General features: G+C 42.5%; 1 protein-coding gene across 2 annotated transcripts; it reads right to left on the reverse strand.

The window, feature by feature from the left end:
* Positions 1-1161: 1161 nt before the first annotated feature.
* Positions 1162-25718, reverse strand: DSG2 (desmoglein 2). Of its 2 annotated transcripts, none has more exons than XM_075744183.1 (15): positions 25473-25718; positions 19347-19382; positions 18319-18453; positions 16917-17075; positions 16526-16670; positions 15131-15291; positions 13715-13849; positions 13416-13601; positions 12166-12425; positions 11180-11322; positions 10278-10505; positions 8739-8969; positions 7584-7712; positions 6097-6455; positions 1162-3997 (listed from the first exon to the last, which is right to left on the reverse strand). In XM_075744183.1, exons 1-15 carry the CDS (start codon positions 25515-25517, stop codon positions 2975-2977), a joined length of 3375 nt encoding a protein of 1124 aa, XP_075600298.1. In that variant the 5' UTR covers positions 25518-25718; the 3' UTR covers positions 1162-2974. The 2 variants fall into 2 exon arrangements, with proteins under 2 accessions (XP_075600298.1, XP_075600297.1); XM_075744182.1 differs by having other exon boundaries at positions 6097-6459; positions 7588-7712; positions 25473-25690.

A 25718-nucleotide genomic window follows, 5' to 3' on the forward strand; every position in this document is an offset into this window, starting at 1 on the left:
CTCCTCGGGAGAGCAGCTAATTTATTTAACTTTTTAAAAACTGATTTACTGCTGATAACCCTGACAAGCTTTAAACCTTTGATGGTGGATGATGGTCAAATTCCCAGGAAAGAACAGAGCCTGGAAGAGATCATCCTGTCTTGCAAGGTCTAGCCTGGCTCCAAATGCACGCCAAGGCACAACACAACGCAGGAAATACTTTCTCGTGGGTGCTCGGGACAGGCGCTCCACTTGCCCTCCCGCTGGGGATGGCCGCATCTTTGTTCATACTTGTGGAGTCCGACATGCATAGTGAGGATCCGCAGGAAAAACAAATCACGGAGGAGTAGCGTGGATACAGTCCCTGTCACGCTGGTATTTCAGCATAACCGTGCTCTGTTATTTTTAGATAAGAAAATTATAGACTTCGTTTTTACTTTTGAAGTCAGAATGAGGCATCTCTCACAAAGATAAGTGTTTAGGGCTAAGCCTGTCTCAGGGTTATCTAGTGGTCAGATGCTAACCAGGCGTTTCCATTAGTTTGGGTCTGTACATTCCTCCCACCAGCCACCATCATTTACAAAACACAGCACCATTAGAAGTGACTGACTTAATCCGATGGATGTTCTGTCAGCATTAGCACATGCTGATAGCATCTGAAGTCTTGGTACGAGACTAAGCCAAATAATGGAGATTCACTCTTAACCAATCTATTTGAACAGATTCTTTACAGCACTAGCAAATCTGTGATAAAAGGTTATATATAAACAATACAAAGGGGAAGTCAGGATTGCTGTGACACCATCCTGACTCTTACATCCTCTTCCAGATGTTAACAACTATCTGTTATAGCAGACAATATTTTATGCCATGTTTGGAAGTTTAAACTGATTAGAAGAGTTTAACTCAAAGCCCAGTAAATCTGTGGATGGGATGCTGTTGTTTTGCATCAAGTTCTTAGAGAATTTTGTGCGCTTAACCAGCAGGCAGAATTCACATTTTTTTCAGAATCTGTAAATTAGCAGGACAACAACTTTTATTACCTCTGTATCTTTCAGATAATCCTTCAGGCTGTTTGGGAAATCCCAATCCTCATTCTATGTTTAAACCTTTTATTTGCAGTAGTAAAGTCAGTGTTTTCACCAGAGTAGCTATCTTAAAACTGAAGGAAGAATAAATAAATACAGTAGTGTTCTTTATTTTAAGATTGCATAAAACCACAGAAATACTCCATTAAAAAGTCAGAAATAAGTTCACTCCCTCTAACTGCAGGAAAGAGTGGTGACCACTCAAAACTGCATGCTTGCTTAAAAGTAAATACACATACTTTAAAAATGAAGTTTAAGAGATAAATAACCAGTAGGTCCCAAGCAAATGCATAGTTTGATTTGCTTGGAAGTACTCCTCCACTTAATGTAATGGCCTATTTGTCAAGATGTACCCTGGTTTATGTTTATATTTTTGCATCAACTTTTATATCCTTATCAGTAAAATCAAATACACTGAAACCATTTCTAGTCAAAGGCAAAACATACCAGTGGAAAACAACACTGCAGCTGCAGGAAAATTCCAGGAGAGATGGAGGCAACCAGAAAGCTCTGCAGATGCATGGGCTATGCATTACCGTATGACCAGATTTGCTGACTTTACAGGTATGAGATAAACATGGTATAATACCTCATCTAAAATACTCCTTTCTACTCTGACAAAACATGCGGAGTGTATGGCTATAAAATTCACTTTAAAATGTTTCAAACTGCGTACAAATAAATATTTACATGTGCATATATACATAGTGCCAAACAGCATACAGTACTCTCTTCTGCTTTTACCACATAAACTTCATGGAAAAGAAAAGTAATTTTAAGTATTACAGAATTATAATGGGGCTTTCTCTTGTCTTGTCAGAGCTAAGGAAAGCTGCCATTATATGGCATTACACAGGCCACCCGAGCTCTGGTGCTGGAGCCAGCAGAACCTCACACGCACAGACATCAGGCTGCGTTTCTGTGCTTGTATCTGTGAGTTGAGACAGAATTAAAATCACTTAGCTAATCGCACTTGTAAATCAGATCCTACAGATCTCTAAGGGCCATAAACTTTGCCAGCAAAGTCACTGACAGAATCTCTGGCTCTAAAGCTAAGGTAAGTTTTGGCTGTTTCTCATATATTATTAAAGGACCGGTCAGGAGCCAGTGAAAAATCTATACGATGCAAATGCTTACTTGCCCATGTCAGCCTAGACCCACACCGAGTAATGGAACTTTTACACTGAGGTACCAAAAAACCTGCAGTTCTCAGCTTTTTATGCTACTTGCTCTCTTTAATCCCTGTGCTAATATGCAAATATTGATTGCTTAAGGTAGAAATGCCGATAACCCGAAGTTGTGACATCCCTCCAGGAGATCAACACACCACTGCCCAGAGGACGTACTGGCTTTGGTGGCCTGGGCTTCTCAGGAAGGAGAGATTTCTTAGCAATACACGAAGGGGCAGAGATCTGCAGGAGGGAGCTGCCCTGGCCCACAAGGTAATCGATGGCAAACATGCAATGAGCAACTGTTGCCCCTTAAGGGGAACTTCAGCTGATACACTAAACAGCAGGTCAGAAACTTAACTTGTGCTTTGCACGCTACTATCCATCACTAGATTTTAGACTTTTTTTCCTGCTTTCCCATAATTATGCAGCTGTGGTTATGTGGTATTATTACACTAACTGAATAATAAAAAAGCAATTACAAAAATAGCACATAAGGAAAAAAAAAATGTTTCCCACATCTTTCCACTTCAAAAGCATCACTGCCAATGTCGCCTAATAACAACAGATGATTTCCTTACTAGCTTCTTGGTCATAATCCTTACTTATATAAACTACTGCAAGCGAGTCCATGTCACTCTGAAAGCTCCAGCAAATGTGGGTCTCAAGAAAAAGCCTGAGGTGAGACACGCACTGACACAAGGGTGCCGGACACCGCTGCCCCTGCAAGGGGCCAGGCTACGAGCGAGTGTACTGCACCGTGCTGTATTTGGTGACCCTGGAAGACTTGCTCAGCGTGGCGCTGGCAGAAGACGTCCCCTCTATATTGGAGCCCCCCTGGTTAAGCAAGGAGTCTGTGATCAACGCATGCTCTTGCCTTCCCGAGCCAGCACCCACCGCCTCTTCGGCTCTGCCCTGCATCCCTGAGGCTGTCACCACCCTTTCGTTCACCACCACGCTGCGCCCCTCCGCCACCGCGGGGAAGCTGAGCGAGCCCTGCTCTGCAGCAGGCACAAGCACCCTCTCCCGCTCCCTCACCACGACATACTGGGAGTCAGGGAGATCCTGAACCATCAGGGCTCCTGCTCTGGCGCCCTCTGACTTCACCATCCTCTCTGTAACCACCACATTACTTCCGTGCGGCAAGTCGGGGATTTCCACCATACCCTGCAAGCTCGACGCGGGTGCCAGCACTCTCTCTGTCACTACTACGTTCTCCTTAAACTGGGGCTCTAGAAAGCGAACGGCTGAGTAGTCGGGAGCCCCCGCAGAGTAGGATGTTTCCATCACGGTGAAATTGGTCTCTGCATGGGCTGTGGGAAGGGACTGGTTGCCGTGCTGCCCAGACCGGGATGCAAAGGTTGTTTCTGTGACGACCTCCTTGGACACCGTGTCTTCCCCTGCACCTCTGCCCGTGTACACTGGTGGGGTGGGCTGGAAGCGGCTGCCTGAGGCAAAGGCTTGTTCAGAGCTGGAAGCATTTTGCTGATCTAAGAACCGTGACTTGGTGTCATTAAGACCGAAACCTGATTCATTCCTGGAGCTACCATCTTTCATGTTGATTTGTCTGCCTATGCATATTTCTGCTAGAGTCTTAAATTTGTCTCCTAAATCATCAAGGAAATGGTCATCAAGATCACCCTCAATAAAGCTGCAGCAGCCGACAGAGCCATGAGGGGAGCCTGACTCTCCCTGGGAATAAACGAGGAGACAGTCGCTTGCAGCTTGGGCTTCATCTTCGTCCGCGAAAGAGATAGCTTTCTACAGATAGAAAACAAAAGCAAGCAAAAGTTCATTAATGGCAATTCTAAACATAGTAAATTTGAAAATCAAACCTTGGTCAAAAAGGTTAAAATAAGAAAATTTAACTGAACCCACAGCAACTGTCAACGAACCAAGGGCAGCACCTAAAAGTGCTTTTTTGAAGTTAGTCTGAGCTTGGCAGTACACTTGATGAGAAGAAAAACACAGGGTGCTCTGGGATTACATTGAAAACCTTGGGTACTATACCCATCTGCTGCTATTCCTACCAGATAGCCATTTGTGATACCACTCCGCCCTCACAAAGAGATTGCTTTTACTTTGGTTCAGTGAATGAACTTCACCTGTAACTAGGTGTTGGCGGGAGAGTGCCAAAGCCATGCCCGAGAGTACCCTAACATGTAAATGCACATTCAATGAGTACATGCTGACATATCATCACCTGCCATGGCCCTTTCCACTAGCACAGCCTGCGGGATCACACCCAAGGAGCTCAACAGCAAACAAATCACCAAGTTAAATTGTTTGATAAGTATGGTAACATAGCCCAGCACACAGATTTTTAGGCTCTATTCAGACCACTTTGCAACAAGGAGGTCTCAGGGCTTCTGACTACAGAACTTCCACGGCCAGCTCAGTCTGAAAGCAGCACCTGCAATGGATTGCTGTCAGTGCACAAATATCTGTGTACGTGCTTGCACCAGCTCCAGGGGTGAAGACAGCCAAATCCTCTGGGCCTGCTGAACCAGCTTTACCTAATACAGTTGCAGGCTTGTGCTCAGAACCACTTTTCTGCCACATCTGAAATTCCAGAGTGCATTTAGCTCAGGCATCTGTGTAATGTGGTATATGTCCAGACCCAAGCTGACTCTGTATGTTTATCTGCGTTTGATCCTGGAACTAGGCACATTACCTGAGATGCTTCTGCAAAAATCAGCACACATCTGAAACTATGTGGCTTGGTTACTTGTCTGGGGTTAATTTTTTCCTATAATCTGAGATATTTTAGTCTCCCAGAAGTTGTAAAGAGTACTGTAGTATGACCTTTACTAAGTGCTCGTGCAGGACTTCAGCAGGCAGCTATGCTTAAAGCATGCCTTAATAATTAGGGAGCTCAAAGAGCGGAAGGAAAGCAGAATTGCTGCTGTTGCATCTGTTCACCCAGCAGACCAGTAGCTACAGCACTCACGAGCCATACAAGTGTCTTAAGCTCAAATCCTTCCCTGGCCTGAAGTGGTGATTCGAAGCTGCACAGCTACTCCCCTGCAGGACCCCACCATCAGCCAGCTGTAGGGTGTGAAGATATTTTGTTTGTACAGGTGATGGACAATCTGTACATTCCCTGGCATATGGAAGTGAAACTTCTACTATAAGGAGCTCACCAGCCTAAGGACTAATGATGCATTATGTAAAGAGGAATAGCTGCAAGGAGTAGGAATAGCTATTGGTCAATGTTTAGGTCACACACACACACACACACAAAAAAAAAAAAGTCAGAAAGGGGATTGCAACATGTGCCTCATACACTTCTGATGAATGGCCCTTTACCCAGGCTATTGGGCAAAGAGACAAGTGCAGCACCGCTTCCTTCATCAGCTACTTTGAAAATGCAGACCCACCTACTGTCTGACATCTACAGCTTATCTTTCAAAAGCCTGCTCCATTATAAAGTTTGTAGCTGTGACTCATGATGAATCATAGGTACCTCCCTACAGGCCAGTTTAATGTGCTTAAATCCCTGAGATATATATCACATAGTCTTTCTCATGGCTGCTTCCTGGGCAAGAGGATCCTTGGTCATTGTTGAATATTCTGGATCCCATTCCCAAGTACGTCCCGCAAGGGAAGGGTCTTGTTGTGGGAGATCTTGTTAGCACTCAGTGCCACAAGACTGACCATTGTCATGCTCTAAGTCCCACATGTGAGCCTAACCCAAAAATCCTTAATGCCCCCACTCCACATGCACACAACATTGGCCATTGCATCAGGACTGTTTATATACACATATCTACACATCTGTGTTTGCAATAACATGAGTGGCATCTCACAATGCTAAGTGTAAATATCAAAATACTGTTATTTTCGGGTCATATGCTTACATCATTGAAGTAGTCTCTTAAAAATTCTTCATTCATGGCTCCTGCTGCTCCCACTGTGACTCCTCCTCCAGCCACCACTGTCTTGCCTTCCATACCTGCCATGCCTTCAACCCCTCCAGCTGCCATGGTTCCATATTCAGCACCAGAAAGGAGATGTCTTTGCTCTTCCCATCTTTCCTTGGTGATCATGCTGTGATGCTCTCTCACATGAGAGGCAGAGCTGCCTCCTCCTGCCGCAGTTTCCTCTCCACTCATTCCTGCTCCTGCTGCTGTTGCTCCTGCTGTTCCCGCTGCCGCTGCTGCTCCGCCGGTCGCTCCTTTTGAGTTCCCCAGCGCGGTGGCTGAGATGAGGCTTAGCACTGACTACATAAATAACACAAATTAAGATGTGACATGAAAGCTGCACTGTCTAGCACATGGAACTCACCAAACCAGCAGTAAGGCTGGGTGGGACCTGGGAGGGTACTGTCTTATGACTTGTTCAAATTCGCACTTATACATGTTGCTGCAAGGAGTAAATGGCCTCCTGAAATAGGGTGCAGCTTCCACAACCGCTTTCCCAAGGAGGAGCATGGAAATTTTTCTATAGATCATTGTTTTCTTGAAACTCAAAGGGTTGGGAGTGAAAGCGGGAGAAAGAAACCCCACAAAAAAAAAAAGGCTTGCAAAACTCCAGGGAGCTGAGCTGTTCTAAGAAAGACTCTGCCCAGCTTTCCTCAGACACAGAACAGGGGAGTGTGCACTGCCTGCTGCCTCTATGGTGCTGCCTGGCCCTTTCTTCTTTTTTTTTGGCTTCCCTGTTAATTGTCTTTTAACAAGAATTTGGTGTGAGCATTGGCCCTAAATCAAAGTCTTTTATCTTACTTCTTTGTTATTGTGCAAAAGCATGCCAGTGTCATGCCCTTTTTTTGCAAACTGAGTTTTGTAGCATAACAAGAAAGGTCAAACTTCTCTTGGCATTCACAGTTCCCTCTGCATATTTGCACTTTTTTCTGCCCTTTTTTTCTTTAATTAAGAATTTCCTCTGTTTAAGAAGGCAAATACACAGGGAAGTCATTTAAAATGCAGCATGAAACTTTAAACTAGTGAGGAGAAGCTAAGTTTCATAACCCATTCTTTAGCTGCTTTACCATGCTACCAAAGGGGTGCAGAACATTCCAGGCTTGCAAATGCAAATGCTTCACTCTTCACAGCATCCATGCTTTTCCCACACTCCTATCTTCTGCTCAGATACCATCAACATTTGCTTGATTGCTTTCCCTTTACTTTGGGGTTTAAACAACATGGTTGTTTTTTCTAGAGCTGCTGGTGGAATTCATCTTCCATGCATCCTTCACTGAGCCTCACAGGGTTAATTTTAATTAATGTTCATGTGCGGTTAAAATCTGCTGTACAGCTTTGAAACATCAGCCCGTAACGTGGAACAAGCGCCAAGTGCCAAACTGAACACTTGGATAGAAATCAAAGAGAAATGCTATTAGGGATACATGCCTTCTCCTCAGGAGCTGCCCCTTCGCTGTTCCACTGACGCAACATCGCTTCGCTGTAGTCCGATATCACAGCAAATCCCTTCGCTCTCGAGCCGCAGGGACACAGCAGCAGTAACAGTGGAATAACTACGGGGAAACAGAAGTTTGCCATTAACTATGTGATGATTAAGGTCAAAGGATGCGAAAAGCCAGTACCAAACTTTGGTCAGCTCTCAGACCAAAATGTGTCTTTAGTGAGGTAGTGATCAGTATGAGGGCTGATAAGGACTGAAGACACGTTTCCAAATCTTCAAGGTATTTCCTAGAAACAGATGCCAGGATGGTTTCCTAGAGAATAAACTGACAATTAACCTGTCAGGGCCTCAACCCTGCAGATGACCACGCATGTATCTAGCTATACTTCCACTGAAGATCTCATATACCTAAACCAAGCCCTAAGTATCACTGTACGACCTCAGCATTTCTAACACCTCCTGTTCTTTTACTACTAGATAACGACATGACATCATGTAAATTCCACCTCACCACTCCTGTGACACGTCTAGAGCGTTGCCTGGGGAACTCAAAACAAACCAGTTTCAGGAGCAGAGCATATTCCTGTGGCATGAACTTTGTTTTGCCACAGCTAGGTTGCTACTAGTACAAACAATAAACTATTGCCATTTTAAAAACAGCACTGGTACACATGGTGATGCCCTGACTACAAGCATTCTTCTGTTTTTGAGCCTCTGTTTTGTCTTACCAAAGAAAAATCATCACGTGCTGCTCAAAGCAAGACACCAGACCTGGGTCTGCGGTGAGGGAGAAGAGAGTGGAGAGAGCGCTGCGGTTTGAGTGGGAAGAGTTAGGGTTCACACGGGGAGGTGTGGGAAACAGCGAAAGGATTCCTTACTGCTTCCCCACCTGTTATTTACAATACCATAAACAAATATTAAAGTTGTACATATTAATTTTAAAATGCACAGCTTGAAATCCTTTGAGGGTGAGATGCTGATGTTACCAAAATTAGCTGGGGATTTGCCATTCACACATACTAGGAGATTACACAGAGTATATCAAGATGATAAAACCTGGGAGCTGGACTGTTTCTTTCCTGATGCCTTGCAGACCATATTTACAGTGCTTCTGAGATAATATGAAACAATTACTTACGCAGCAAAAGTAAAAATGCCAAGATGATTAGTGCAATTGCTCCTGGTCCCAGACCCACAGACTTAGTGCCAACAATCTTCTCTTTGCATACGCCGTCACCCGTACACTTACAAACAGTCAGTTGTAGAGACTGTGTTTGACCACAGCTCAACCCTTGGAAATCCTTTATCAGGAGGGGAACTTCAGTTCTGCCCAGCTTCAGGTTTTGTGGTACCAGCTGTATGCTGGTGCCTGAGGCAGGAGGAGGAGGTTAAAGAAAAAGAAAGGCAAACAAGAAATGAGTAGTGAGAAAGTTGACTCCTGTAAACTAAGGGAAATAAAACCATCACAGCCTCCCAACAAGCCCCCTCCAGTTAAGTCCAGCCAATGCAACACAATTAAGTTAAATTAGCTACTGCTACAGCATATGTGCTCTTATTTTTATCAAGTAATTCATGCTGGTAACAAAGCAGCCATGCTCACTTGCAGTCTCAGATAATTGCGAAGAGTTTCACACCAGCAGAGACTTATCGTGGAAGACAGCCCAACCCCCTCTATAGCGTTAACCTTCACGTCGTCCAGATAGCCAAAGGCTGAATTCACAAAAAAACAGCTGCAGTCTTTAGGAGATTCATCTGTTGAAGGCCACAGGCAGAGACTGGGCAGCCAACACACGACCTGCTCCTGTAGCCATGTCATGTCAAGGACACAAGTAGGCAAGAGACGCCCAGATGATGCTCCCAGCTGGGAACGCCACCCTGTTTGGGTGATCCCTACAATTACTGCTAGTCTGGCTACAAACGGGGTGAGAAAAGGTAAGAAGATTTCTTCTTGGTCCTAAACCTGGCCATTAGGATGACTCTGCTGATTGCTTTGCAGAGTTATACTGTAGGATTATGGGTAACAGAATGAGTCTGAGAAGAAAAAATGCCTTCAAGCTACCTGAAGCATCTCCTTCAAGCATTTCCTAGGCTTCTATGAACAGAAATGTAAGAAGAAAATGCTCATTAAAATTATTTACGATTTATGACTTATTTTTGTTCCTATCATGCTGGATAATCTCAGGTTACATTGTATTTCCCCTTTTCAAGATCCACTATGCAGGCAGGTTGATTCGTTTGTTTATTTTTAAGTTAGGGAAACTGCAGCCAGTAACACAAACATATCTCCAAAGTCAGTTCTAACAAAAAGCATCCTTCATCACTGTATGCTTTTTGTGGCAAGATGGGAATGGCTGGATCCCAGCATCACCCACAAAATCCTTGTGACCACATATGGGTCATCAAGCTAGGCAAGGACAGTCCAACTGAGGGGAGGTGACAGGCCCTAGAAGACATGAGTGTGCTTTTATAGCCATTAGAGAGAAGGGAGCACAACCAAAGTGATGTGTCTTCATGCATAACTCCATATATATATATATATATATATACACACACACACATATATATATATATATGGGATTTTTAAGTCTGGATCAGCCAAACTGTCAGTTTGACTGGAACTAAATCACAACACTAGGACTCCAAAGAACTGAAAGTAATTAAAAACATATTTTCTTACCATTTTCAGATGCAATTATCCAATTTTTTGCTGTTCCTTCTGGTTGATCAATGACAGTAAAGCTGAAGGGATCACTGTTTGGGTAACCATCCAAATCATTAGCTGTAACATTAACTAATTTTGCATCTGAACACACAGTCTGCACAGCATTCACAATAAATGGGCAGTTATCATTCTCATCTTTAACTTGAATAACGACTGTGCCGGTGATCGTTTTCCTAGGAACATCTAAGATTTTAAAATATGAAAAATTAAATTGATTTGAAAAGTGCAAAAAATTTCTTCTTAAAATAAAAACACTTACTATTTCCCCAAACACAAACATTTCTGACATAAGTTAAAGAATCTCTCCCTGGAGTTTATGGGAGCAATATTTCATTCCTAATGTTAATAAACGTACTGGCAAAGTTCTTCTGAAGGCAAGCTGTCTTACTATTTTGACTTAAAAAACCCAACGTATTTCCTGTGTATGGTTACACAATAACATGCAGATTATAAAAGAATTTTAATTAGATACACAAGAAGTTTAGGGAGTCTTTCTTGCTTAGCATTCAAAGAAAACTTAGGACTCTGAAGTATGCTGATTAGCGTACTGAGATACTGGCAATTTCCACCTTGACAAGCTATGTTCCTATCAAACTTGGTCTTTGCAAAACTTTTACAAAAATTTCACCTGCATCTAGTCAGGGAAACGGGCACCTTGGGAACCCATTCCAAGGTTCATCCTATTTTAACAAGTTGCCCATGTCTCTCCTCCAAATACAGAGCCTATGGGAAACTGCACTAGGCACCTAACTGTTAGCCAGTTAAAGATAGGGAGGTTAAACCAATCAGAGTTACAGAAAGGCAAACTAAACCCTAAACAAACCAATTAGTGTGAAAACAAAACCCTCTCAACTTACCAGTAGTTACACCCAACACGGTGATAGTGTAGGTACCATTTACTACATGAGACGATTCGTAATCGAGTTGTTTGGCAAGTCGGATTTCAGCTGTGACTGTGTCTACTGTGATCCAGTTTGCTGTATCTCTTCCTTTCATGTATCTGAACAAAATTGCATATAAAGACGTACACATTTATAATGAGGAACACAACCATCAGTGCAAAAAGCAGCTTCACGGTACGTTTACTCTTCATTTAAGCAGAGACCAAATCCCTAGGTGTGAGGTCTGATGATCCCGCCACTGGAATTGTTTTCTACTCTAAAACTAAGATTATAAACCTCCCCTGAACGCTGCAACCTGCTTTTCCCTCTGCAGTCAGCATTTAGGTGTGGAGGCATTATAAAAAGTAAACTCAGGGAGTGAGACCGGAGCAGGAGAGAGAGCTGCTGGTTGCGGTCCTCCTTCCCTCCATCCCTGCTCCCAGCAAAATCTGAGCAGCAGCCACCTGGGAGAGACTGTATTACAGGTGTGGGGGAGAGGGGTCCTCCACTGGGTGCTGCTCTGCACCACCTGTAAAAGCCACGGTGGTGATTCAACAACATTTTAGCTGAAGATTCAAAAATCTAAATGCACAAATGCACACACAGCCTCATCTACTCTACACCCTTTCTGTCCCACTGTTAGATGTTTCTGCCTATTTCTCCCTAACATTTCTGCAGACGATGAAGTCAGACGAGTAAATCAGCCCTCAAAAGTAAACAGGCGTGACAAAAAGCGTGCAAGCACGGACAACTTCAGCCCAAACACTCACGTCTCACCATATATGACCAAACAATCAGGCTTTTCAAGTCAGCTATTTTCTGCATAATACAATATTGACGATGATGTTGCTTTAGGTGTAAATTATGTAACTGCTTTTGAAATTATTTCAGTTCCATATATATATTTTTACAATAAGATGTGATTTCTGACATAGTTATTATGGCTATAAAAAGATTCTTACACAATGCGCTCTGCTATTTTTCCAGTGTCTTCATCATAGGCTTGATACTGTCCAATAACTTGTCTTATCTGTAGGTTCTCACTTGCTTCAATAATTTTTGTGCCACCAGGGAATATAGGGCCTTCCTGCACATTAACCACATGAACTCTGATTGGAATTCTTTGTGCTTTATAACTGTGTTTAATTGACTTGTGGAATTCTGCTTTGTTTGTAACAACAAAGCCCAAGTGCAGGCTTTGCATTTTTTCATAATCCAGCTCCTAGAGTAATTTAAAAAGAAAAAAAAATTCACTCAGAATTTGACAGAATCTTATATCTAGACAACATTCATACATTTAATATTGAAATAATACTGTTTAAATAATACTATAGCATCCTTATTTAAGTAGTAAGTAATAAAGTGCAAAGAAGAACTGTTGGTTAACATGTTACTCCCAATACATAATGCTTCAACTCTTTATAAAAAGTACATAAGGAAGATTATTCTTAACGGATGGCACCACAGGTATGTCTTTATATTACTGAATTTAAACCAATTTAAGGTAGGTGAAATGACTCATACCCATATATTCTGTCTTTACTTTCAGTGAATCAGTGCTCAATATTACTTGGCTCTTCCAATTTTTATTTTTATTTTTATTTTAAACAATTCATTTACTTAATAATGCTTATCAATTTTTTACAATTATCAGTTTTCAGATAAGGAAACCAGAGCAGGGGAAAAAAAAAAAGAAAAAAGGTACTTAGGATGCTATGCATCTTCAGTTCTTGTGGACTAAAGGGGAGTGAAATTAATAAAATAGATATTTCCCTTTATGGAAAATATTTTCATGCTTTCAATTTATGAAAATTCATAAAATAGTCTGTAGCCTATGGCTCATGGAGTAGGCGTTGCCTGAAACATTATCTGTGGCCATGGGAAATAAAGAAATTTAAACTGAGACCAGCAAGGAGAGCAAAAATATGGGAAAGTTTACAGCGTATGCATTAGCACTGTTGCCTGACAAGGAAAGTTTGGGGACTTCTGCCCCACTATATTTAAGATCACACAGAATGTAAGCGGTAAAGCTAGACAAAATTATTATTTTGCATGGAATTACTGAATGCCCCAACAAAGAATATGCCAAAGGAGGAGCGTCCACCATGTAAATTTACAGTTTACATACTGACTGAATATAAATATATATGTCAAATTAAAGGGAATAAATTATTCTAATATTTAAAGAAGACTCTCTAAAGAATATACTAACCTTCACAACAGTCAAAATTCCTTCATTTGTTCGGTTATCTGTTACTATATGAAAAAAGCCGCCTTCATTACCAGAAACAAATGAAAAGTTCGCCAACCAGTTATCAGAAAACTCTTCATCTTTGTCAATTACTTTTATTCGCAGAATTTCCACATTTGCTTTGTTTTCTTCGATGCTTACTTCAAACTGCAATACAAAAACACCCTTCTTTAAAAAGGTGTCATCATTTACCTCATTTCACCAGTGCAAGAAAGTTTGCACAACCTCGTATGAAGCAATACTGTCATAAATGTACTTACTGCGCTATTTTCAACCACAGGCACATTGTCATTGACATCCAAAATCTTGATTTCTAAAGATGATGTTGCAGCATTCCCATCTGAAGCACCATCACGGTCTTTTGCTTCCACCACTAAAGAATAGCTACTTTGTGTCTGTCACAATAAGAAAAAAACGTTTAAACCAGGCTACAAATTTTTCCTTTCCTGTATTATCCTTATTAGATTTTGGTAATCCCTCTCGTGGCCACCTATAGCTCCTCTTATCTCTAGCTAGTAGCAAATCTCACACACAACTATCTTGACAGGCTCTGCTGGAGTGAAGCTGAGGCTTTCAAAAGGATTTGGTACTTTTGCATCTCCCCCACAAAGTGTTAGATTGTACTTACATAGAAAATGAAAAAAAATCCAGTGGCCAGTGATTCCTGCAAGTCAGGACAGGGCTAGAGGCAGAGACGCTGCCCTCAGCTGCAGAGAGCTAACATCCAGATCTCCATCTGCTGGCCAGTGAAAATTCATGCAAGCACAGGTAAAGTTGCTAGAAATACGTGGCTTTCAATGCTGCTTCTCAGCAACACACTTCCTAACTCTCTGCACTGTCGATTTGCGTAGCATACTACAAAAATTTAGACACAGCCAGCAGCTTTGCAGACGGTGATCTAGGCTGTCTGTGCCATATGCTCTCCAGCACAGAGGGCCATGAGGTTGATCAGAGGGCTGGAGCACCTCTCCTATGAGGACAGGCTGAGAGTTGGGGTGGTTCAGCCTGGAAAAGAGAAGGCTCCAAGGAGACCTTAGTGCAGCTCTCCAGTACCTGAAGGGGCCTACAAGAAATCTGGAGAGGGACTGTTTATCAGGGAGTGTAGTGACAGGACAAGGGGTAATGGGTTTAAGCTGAGAGAGGGTCGATTTAGATTAGATATTAGGAAGAAATTCTTTACTGTGAGGGTGGTGAGGCATTGGAACAGGTTGCCCTGAGAAGTTGTGGAGGCCCCATCCCTGGAAGTGTTCAAGGCCAGGTTGGATGGGGCTTTGGGCAACCTGGGCTAGTGGAGGGTGTCCCTGCCCATGGCAGGGAGTTTGGAACTAGATGATCTTTAGGGTCCCTTCCAACCCAAACCATTCTGTGATTCTATGAAATGACCCCTTGCTTCACGTATCTGCTGCCCTGGCTGCACGGGAGGGACAGAAAGCAACAGCCATCGGGCCGGTGCTGTGCTAGAGAGGTGACAGGGGGAATACAAGCTTGACCCTGTCACACCCCCACACCCCCCCAATCCCCGAAAGACATGCATCAGCCAGACAAGGCTTAAATCCTAAGGGAGGTGAAGGAAGGCAAAAGGGCCAGCTCTCCAACCCAGCAGGCAGAGCTGAAGGTAACACAACAGGCATCAGAAGACTGCTGTTAACAGATAAAAAATGGGATGGGTTTTTTACCTCTCTGTCAAGGTTTATTTTTGCTACTCGAACCTCGCCAGTATGCTTATCTATACTGAATGCAGCACTAGGGCTTTGGGAAAGGATCTTGAAAGCAATTTTGGAATTTGGGTTATTTGGTTCATCTGCATCTGTTGCATTTATCCTCATTACAATTGTACCTGGAAAAAAGCAAGCAAAACATAGTATGTTTACACTGCCATGAACTGCTAAGTATTTTTACTGTAATGTCACAGATTGAGAGACTGTTGTCAGATGCACCGCACAATTTTCTGATGCTCCTGCCATTATTTATTTAATGAATAGAGCTAAAGAAATGTTCCTAAAACCCAAATAGTACATGTTAACGGTATATCCTCCAGCAAACAAGAAGACTGTATCCACACATCTGTAACTCATAGAATTCAATGCACCAGCATCACAGAGCAGGTTGAATTCTCTCAAAAATTCTGACAGAAAGCTGTAGATAAAAGAAAAGAAGTTTTTGAACAACAAGCTGCATTTCCCTCACACATTACTCTAAAGGGAACACTATTAACTCCTCTGCCTGAATGTTACTAAAACAATTGCTCTGTACTGATGCCCTCCAACACCTTCACTCAAAATCCATGGCGGTCCCCATGGTGCAATCCCCTTACAACTCATGGCACAGGATTTTGTCCTCTGGGAAAGGGTATACCTCAGCGTCCAGTGCCTGAATTTGAACATTAGCTGGAATTCAGGCAAAGAAGCAATTACCATATGGCTGCTACTGACTTGAAAGAGAGCTGAGGGAACTCAATACCTCACCCAAGTGAGTCAGTAATTTATTTCTTCAGATTATCGTGATATTGAAAGGGACACAATGTCAGGTATTTATTAGGCTGTTTTACTCCAGCTCTTCTTATCTTCTGGGAAATAATCTGTTGCTCTTATGTTTACTGACATCAATAGGAAAACTGCCACTAACTTGTTCTTTGAGGATTAGGTCACAGCCATATGTGCTTAACAGCGAAGCACCTCTCCAGCCCATAGATAAAGCAGGGCTTTTCATGAGCATGGCAGAGTGGAGTCCCTCCCAGATGGGCTGGGATTGCTAGGGCAGAAGGTGGACTGCATTTCCCCTGCAATTCTTGCTGCTCCCTGGATTTGTGGTAGCTTTGACACCAAACCAAAGATGCCGTAAGAGGAAGTGTTGGTCTCCGTTGCCCTTACGTGGTCGCTTTCCCGTCATCACATCACACAGCTTAGGCCTGAATAAAAACTTGCATTCACATGTGGATAACCTGGCCTACACAAGCAAGAGAATGCATCCTTGTTACTGTAGACATGCTGCTGCAAAGAGTATGTTCACTTGTGCCCTTGCATGTGTTGGGAAAAGCTAAATGAAAAAAAAATATTTTAAAAATAAGTTACCTGTTTCACTTAATTCTTCAATTGAACCAAAAAAGGTTTCATGTGAAAACACTGGAGAATTGTCATTTCTGTCCAGGACTTTAATTGGGAGGTCTATTGGCTCTTCCAGTTTTGCTCCAGTCTTATCTAGTGCGTGACCTCTGAGCTGAAATAATACAGACAGAAACAATAAGCAATGAGTGACTGTAATATATATAAATACATATGCAAAATAGAAATATATATATAACAAAATCTAAGCATTATATAAGCATATAAATATAAGCATACATACACACACACAAGTATCTGGAAACTAGATTAAAACTAATTGAAGCAAACACATTTGAACAAAATAAACAAAAAATGGATAGAAGGGCACCTATAAGGAAAAAGTTACTATTCAACTTACAAGCAGAATTGGAGTCTTTTCTCTGTCAACTATTCCTGTTATGTTCAGGTCTCCAGTCTTTCCATTGATAACAAATAATCCATAAGGGGGTTCTGTTACTCCTTGACCGGATATAGTATAAGTCACCACTATCCCTGTATCTTCCAGATCAGAATGTATCTAGCAAGAATGTAACAGGTTAAATACCGTTCGGTAAATAAAACCACATTTAAAAATTCGAATAAAATATTTTTGCCATTTTTGTAATGAACAAACAAAAATAAATATTAAACACGTGTTTTCCCGCATTGCTTTTTGTGTGGAGATGTTGAGATGAATGCAGGAAGAGTTACGTGTTCTGCCTGAGGATCTCATGCAGGGAGATGGGGAACATGATGGGCAGCGCAACAGTTCGGAATCACGGAGTGGAGAGGTCTGTGGGAGAAGAAAATTGGGACTGCTTGGACAAAGAGAGTGGGATAGGATACAAGTGCAAGGAAAGGCTGGAAAACCACCATCATAAGGTGAAAAGTTGGAGTAAGGGAAGAAGAAGGAAACTGGCTGATTAATAAAAATAAGTAAAATGTGGAGAAAGGCCAAGGGAGAAAAAAAAAAAAAAGAGGGAGAATCTGGAACAATGACCTGAGCAAGGGAGATTGAAGTTACTTGAGCAAAGCCTGGAAATAAGATAGGACAACTTTTTAAGGGAGATTAGAGCTAAGCTAGCGAGTGTGACCAGGACTGAGGAAGTGATAAGCTGGAGGAAGAAAGGTCAGACCTGGAGAGGAACAGGTAGAAGAGGCTGCATAGACTAGAGATTATACCTTTCCTCTGCTGTCAGAAAATACCTGAAACATCTGGAAAAAGCACGAGTGCATTGTGCCAGCATGACCAAGCAGAGGGTAACAGCCTGCTACCGTCTGCAGTTACTTTATACGCTGAAGTGACAGGTGTGGTGAATTCAGGTGTCAGCACTGGTGCTAAACCAAAGGCGTATCACTTGCACAAAGGATAACACTTTGTTATTTTTAGCTGTTTCCTAAAAAATTAGGCATACTAATCATGCTCCATGTACATCCTTCTACTCAATCACCACCAGCAGTTTTGGGACCCGCTTGCCAAGTTCAACCACAGCTGCGTAGGGGTGGTGGAGTGAAAAAACTCAAAGATACTGCATTCCCAAAAGTTTTCATAAAACTAGTGGCTGGGAAAGATGAGAGACTGAGCCAAATCAGGCTGCAAGAGCAACTCATCTGCTGAAAGAAGGAAACGGAAGGAAATGTGCCAATCTTCAACTGACGTTCAACTGACTTTAAAATTCAAGACATATTTGTGCATGTGTTTAGGGCAACCATGCTCTTATTTTACATTTTCATTTCTACGTTTATGTGTATTCTGTATTTATCTCTTTTTCTGGGCTTACTCTAGCAATTGGATTCTTATAAGCATTGTCCTGCTCTTCCCATATGAAAGCCGGAGGGACTGTCCATTCTCGCTTCTGTCTCAGTAGGCTGTTGGGGTGAGACAACATGCCACTCTTGCCATTTCGATTATAAACCTGTGAAAAAACAAGGTTGAATGTCAGCATTACATTTAGCCATTTCAGATGAGTATTTTATTGCTGCTATAGCCCAGATTTCTGAACAGCTTTTACTCTTTCAATACCTAGCAACTTCAAAATCGTGGAGCAACACTATCCTTCCAAGCCACAGTCTAAGAGCTGTATGTTCCTCAAGTTGGTTGAAAAGGAAAACTATACGAGTCTTTTCATCAAGACAGAATTAAGTAAGACAGGCTTTAAATACATGCGCAAGTTTGCATGAGCAGGGCTTGGTGAAAATACACCTGTTCCAGCTGATATCAGTGCTTGTCATCAGATGTGGGAAGAGGTTTGGTACTAAGGCTGTTTGAAACCATCATTTCTGCCTCATTACCCTGTTAGCATCAATACTGCATCAGACTCAACCCTCTCTCTGAAATCAGAATACATGAAACAGTAGGCCTCTATTCAACCCATCCACTGGCTCTGCTATCCTCGCTCAGTACCCCTCGTTCTCACTCTGCATGACACCCTTAGTCCTTCTGTCCAGCTCAGTCCCTTCTGTGTCTGTTGGCTTCCAAGTTAACTGGAAATGTTTCTACAATTAACATCTTCCATAAAATAACGGTTGATTTCATTACACGGAGTTAAAAAAAGATATCTACATATTTAATGTTTTAGGGGCAGTTTCTCAAAGTTGAATGCCACTCAGTTTGATGGATGTAGGAATCCATTCACTTACATTTCAGCTTTCATGGCATTATTCATTACACAGCTTTCATGTTTCAGAAGATGGTAAAAATCACAATATTTATTCAACTGAAGTAAAGCATGCCTTTGACACTTGCTCTTTGCTTAAGAACCCTTCTTCAGACACTGATAAAGAAAAGCAGTTTTCTATTATTTCCTACCTTCACATAGAGTCCATTTCCATAATTCAGACAGATCTGCAATGGAAGTTATGATAATCATTATTAATTCTAGGTCACTTTAGCCACACTAAAACTTAACTGACTCAACCTACCTCATAAGAAAAGCAAAACCACAAGGAAGAGGATATCTTATATCTATCAATTAATATTTACTATTTAGACATAATAGCTTCTGAAAAATTTACCCATAGCCATTCACATGAAAAACATACACTGTAATTATATCATTACTAGGTTTTGCACTTTTCTCCCAGCAGGAAACAGATAATAAGAAATTAATCTTTTTTTTTTTTTTTGACTGAAGACTTTATAGTTATTTTTAAACAACCATTTCTTATTGCTGAGTAATGCTTCAATATTCCAAACCGATGGGAATTTGCCATTGATTGAATTAAGTGTTGGTTGCCAGCAGCACCCTGGAGAAACTCCCTCTCCTGGGCAAATCATGGATTATACAGGCTGTGGAGGGTCACCAACCACATCAGAGAACAAACCAGGTTAAATTACGTTTAAAAGCAAAGACTAATCAAAACATCTGCTGAAGTGTAATCAACAGAAGCAACTCTCTACTTAGCACCTTGCTGGGAGGATAAATGGCACATATACATCCCTTCCTTAAGCAAGGCGGAGACACGTGCATGCAAGCAAGCAAATCATGCTTGTTCTGACAAAACCTTGCATGCCCACATCCATTACTGGGACTGCCCATCTCTTCATGCACCAGGATAGCTATATATGCCCTTAAACACCTCAGTTGGGTGCCTCACCCTGGTTGGAAGGAACCGGAGCCTCAACCAGATTACCATAGACCTTGTGTTTATGTCCGCTCTGCACGCACCAAAGACTCTGCAAGTAGCAAAACCCCTCAAACAGTGCAAAAATGTACGCATTGGGAAACAACAACAAAAAGTAGGCTATTACAACTGTGAAACCACTAAATACAGCTTTTGAGCTTTGCATAGGTAGAGATTACTTTTATTGTTCTCGGCACTATTACATCTACCTACATTTTGCATCTTAGGTGATTTATTTTTTTTAATACTAATGCCTCAGGCAAAGCAGGCTCAGAAAAAGTGATTTCCTACTGATATTTCAGAGGATATTTCCTGATATTCTCTTTGACTGGTATTCTAGACTCTTGACTGGGCTCTCCTTATTCATCCCTCTGACTCAGCCTTGATTGCTGCATCGATGACAGCCTTTTTTTTTTTTTTTTTTTAAAATATGTTATCTCTTTCCCCCACAATGCAGCAATGCGTGGACGGTGTTGAGCAATGTAGCAGACTGCTGTTTCGACTTGCACAACAGAACTGTTTTTCAAATGGCAATTTTCCCAATGTGTATATTCTGAAGACAAAAATCAGCGAGCACTAAGTTCCCCAACAGATATGCATTGTGAGGGCTACAGGATCTTACACCTTATACCAAGTTGTTTACATGAATATTTCCTAATCTTATTTGGTTTTATTAGTTATATGGGTTTTTAAAGTTTATTTTTTATGATTAATGACATTGTAGAAGCAAGAGTGACAGGAGGATTCTGGTTTATAGTCAGGGTTTTCCAACAGAAGCCGCAACTCTTTTGGAAGGTGAATAGTTGTCAAGATGTCATTCTGAACATCCTTGTCTGTTCTTGCTGGTAAAGTGAATGGAAAAGAGTTTCTGTCTCAATACTGGAGACAAGAGGCACAAGGTGAGAAGCTTCGTTATATTGGAAACCACAGTATGAACAAAAGTGTCTGAACTTTAAGAAAAGCAAGTCTTCCACTGAGATGCATATCAAGAAAGTGGAGAAAATCCCGCTAGTCATTATAAACAGGAAGTCTTTCATTAAGATAACTAAAAGTAAAAACCAATTGGTTTGCAAATGCTGCAAAGCAGCCTCAAAAGATTCTGTTTTATTGCTGAGACACTAAAAAAATACTTTTGCTTTTGTACTTTTCAATCTGTAGCCCACAGGCAATCTCATAAGGGACTTTATGACATCAATAAAAAGTGTTTAAGAGTGGCAATTTTATTTAGGAGATGTATAAATACATTTGGAAAAAATATATAAAGGGATCCTGCAGTTTTATTGCAAATTTTTAGAGGATGCAAGAATTTTAAAAAGGGGAAAAGTTCATTCAATGAAATTTTTTCAAGAAAAAGTGAAAAGTCACATATCCAACAGGTGTTGAATTCTGAATTTTCCCTTTTTTAACATCCTAGAGCTGCCTTCTATTAAACAGCTTAGTAAAGAGCAGGAAAGCCCTGTCTGTTATTTGATGTGGAGCATAGCCTTGGCACAAAAAATAGATGTCTACTGATGACATCTGTTGATGACACAGAGCTGAGAAGGCATTGTCAGAAGACAACTGGATGGTTACAGAAAACAAGGTGCAAAACCAGAGGCCTGAAGTAATAGAAATGGAATGAAATACCACAGGAAAGCAGCAGGAGCAGGCGAGAGGGCAGGGGAAAAAGAAGGGAGTGACTGACGTGTATTGGGAGTGCAAGGCTGCTCTTGCCCAAATCCATGTTCATGTATAGCCAGGAAGTGACTAAAGGACAGACTTTGAACACATAGCTTAGTTTTATAACATGAAGATACAGACAGAGCATGCAAGAAAGTATGTGTCTGCATTTGCTACACTATGAAACAGTAAGTCCTAGAAATGTGGTCTTTCCTGTATGCTGTGTCAGGAGATGTAGATCTCACACCTCCTGCAAGTCAGTTTGGTTTTGAAGACAATGGGCAAGTGATGATCTTCCACATGTAGAGAAGCAGGCTGAGGAGACCATGCAAGCTTATCTACTAGTCCATCTCCTGGCCCTGAGGCAGGATGAACTACACTAAATGCTTCCTGACAATGGTTTAACCTGTTCTTAAAAATGAGTGATGGCGGTTCCACAGCCTCATTAGCGAACCTTACAGATGGAAAAGTCTTTGTTAATTTTTATCCTAATTTTATTATCCTTATTTTTAGCGCTTTGCAAGTTGATCACATTGCTGTTTGAATGTGATTCAGTTTCAGATTAAGGCACACAAATTTACATGTCTAAATGAAGTTTAGTGCCTAAACTTCTGTTATACTCAACAGAAATACAGCCAATACAGACAGGGACATGAGAGAGCAGTTCATGTCACCCCAAAGCCAGCCCACATCTGCCATTTCTCTCTGGACTCCACTGACTATAGCTATGTCTACTTTGCAAGCCCAATACGAGAGGATTTGTTGCTGCTGAGAACCCAGCACTATACAAACCATATTTCGTGGTTGTTATTTCAGACTAAAATTAGCCTGGTCCCACCGACCAGACACCCACGAGTAGATGGATGCACCTCCCAATGCAGTTTCACCCAGGAGGGATCAGATTCACACACTCCGGAGATTTGCTTCGAAAGCACAATTTGATCCAACCAAACAGGTGCACCCTGCATCCACTGCATCTCCATTTACTCAAACACCTATACTGAGATGTCTTAATCTCAAACCGAATCTCCCTCTTTGCCAGGTTGGTAAAGCTCTCTTTGAACAGTGTAATTCCCTTTTCTTCACAATTACCCTTCATGTATCTGAAAACTTATCATGCATCTTACCCATTTTCTTTTCTCAGTTCCTAGTTCTTTAATCTCACTTCAAGAATCATAAAACAGGATTTCCTGAATTTAGATTGCATTTTTTTTGCTTTCCTCTAGTCTCTCCTGGGTGGAATTCACTTTGTTCTGAAATCTGCTGTCCAAAATAATACATCACTAGTTCAATCGGATGGATAAAATATTGGATCTTATGTATTCCTCACTTGCTTTCGTATCTCACCATAGCACTGTTTACCCCCCTTTTCAGAGCAATATTAAGTTGTTGAATCAATGCACAGATGCTTGTAAATATTTTTACCATGTTTCAACATGTTACTGGCCACAGAAGCTAGGCTGCTTTCAATTCTCTCGCCTTTGCTCTTTCTAAAACTAAGCATCATGTTTTGGTTGGGTTTTTTTTTTTAAGTTTAACTTGTTTCTATGAGTTTTGAAAAGTAATTGCTACTGGCTCTGACATTACAATAGTGATCTAATGTATTCTGGACTGAATTTCATCATACCCAGCCTAAGTCTAACATCCTAAACATCAAGAAGTACAATCTGAGAAGATGTTTAGAAAAAAAATAAGTTTTTCTACTCGCGTAGTAAGATTCATACATCTGTCAACCCTTCTTTCACTCAAATGTAGGAAGTGTTCTAAGACTTCCTCTCTTGAAGACGTGATGTCTTAAGAAATGACCGAGAAACCTCCCAGACTAATAATCCTCGATAGCCGTGCCCGCCCGGCAGGCCCACGGCTCTGGGTGTGTGCCCTGGACACAGGCCAGGTCAAGCCCAACCCTACGGGTGCACTACCGCCCAGCATGCCCAGACATCCCTGGAAAAGGGTTGGACATGGGGGACATGGGGAAAGCTACCGTGACCTCGGCGAGGTACCCTGGCGTGAAGATACAGGGATGCAGCCGGCAGGCAGGGAGGGAGCATGGATGACCATGAGAGAGCTCCAGGAAAAACAGGGAGTGAAGAACTTACAGTCCTCGATGCTTCTAAGGTAGAAGACACTTTGGGAAGACAGTACTTTTAGAGTGGTTCTGTTTTCCAGTAGTTTTTTAAGGTTTTAAAGTTATCAGTGCCATCTTTGCATGTCATAAGACATAAATGATCCTAATCTGATGTTCTCAAACAAGCAACTAGACTTTCTACCACATGAATGGCTTTGTCCAGATGAGGGGAAAAAAACACCCCCAAACAAAAAAAAAGGCAAAACCCAGCAGCGCCTCCATGTCTCTCTGGACATCAACCAACTAAGGTAGCTTTATTTGCTCTAATATTCTATCTGACAATGAGGCATTTAGGCACCAAACTGAGTTCACTCTTAGCATACTGTACCCCGCCCCAACTTTAGCTGAGACTGAGGATGATGAGGATTGAGAAAAATAATTTTCCTCTTCTCTTCAGGCAAAACCATCAGCATCCTGAGCCAGTGCAAGCCCACCAAAACAGACGACGGTGTGGCTTCAGATATTACAGAGTCAGTGAAAACTTTTGTACAAGTAACGCCTTGCATGTTTCCCATTGTTCTTTTGTGCCATAACTCCCAGCTTGCTGCAAAGAACAGGGTTAACTGTTGCTGGCTGACTTGTGGCCAACCACAAGCCTACATTAAAATTACCAGGCAATGGGTCTCCATCTAACAAACCTGATTTTGCAGGACCTCAGGCTCAGGGAACAAGGTCCCGATCTACAGCACCTTCCAGCCTGACCATGCAACAAGCTGTTACTGAACCCTGCCCAGCTCCTTGGCAGCTCCCCGGAACAGACCATGACCTGGCCTCCACCCTTGCCTTTGTCTGAGCAGTGGCGGCCTGACTTCCGCAGGCATTTTGCCAGCCTGGAAAGGTGAAGAGCTAAAGAACAATGCTCCAGATATGAAGGAAAGCTTCCAGTAAAACGTCTAGAAACAACTAGAAAGCATCAGTGCAAATCAAGCAAACCAGGTGTTTTGGTTTCTGTTATGGAATACTCCTTGCTTTTAGCCCGAAAAGGTATTTCATAGGATGGAAGCTCTAAAGGCTGATGGCTAAAAGTGGGTGAGGGTGGGGAAGGAGAAAGCCTGAAGTGTCTTGGATTGTTAAGAATTACATATCATTTCTCTAAGGCAATAAAGACTTCCATTAAATCATACTTTACGATCCATTTTCCCTGCCTGCACCACTCCTTCAAAAAAGTAATGCAATTTATTAATACAGATAGTATGTTGAACATGAAGACGGCAACGATATGAACTCTTCACCGCGTTCCTGCTCCTTCTGGCATCTCAAAACCCCCCACCCATTCGAGATACCGCTCTTATCGGGGTTTTCTGCCTTTACCTGCTTTCGGACAGCTAACAGCGATCGCTTTTACCTACTGTCCAAAGAAAGGAAGAAAACCCGTTCCCAGTCACAAGCAGCCGGCGGCACCCACGCCTCCCTCCCGCACAGCGCCGCGCAGCTCCGCGCAACACCCCCCGCCTGCCCGCGGCAAAGCAGCGCCTTCCCCCCCGCCCCGGCACCGGGGAACCCCCCGCCCCGGCCCGGACTCACCAGCAGCACCAGCAGCCGCACCGCCGCGGCGGGGCACCGCGACATGGCCGCCGACTCCTCCGCGCTCTGCCCCAGGACGGGGTCACCTCTTCGGGCCGGCCGGGAGGGGAAATGGGGGCGGCCGGTCGAGGAGCGCGCAAGTAGCCGCGGGTGGGTGGAGTGTGCCGGGCGGGGCGCCGTGCCCCGCCGCGCCGGGAAGGGGACGGTGGCGCCCGGCCCGGCCCGCCCCGCCCCGCCCTCGGGGCG

This window comes from Balearica regulorum, chromosome 2 (genome assembly GCF_011004875.1).
Source record: "Balearica regulorum gibbericeps isolate bBalReg1 chromosome 2, bBalReg1.pri, whole genome shotgun sequence".
Taxonomy (NCBI): Eukaryota; Metazoa; Chordata; class Aves; order Gruiformes; family Gruidae; genus Balearica; species Balearica regulorum.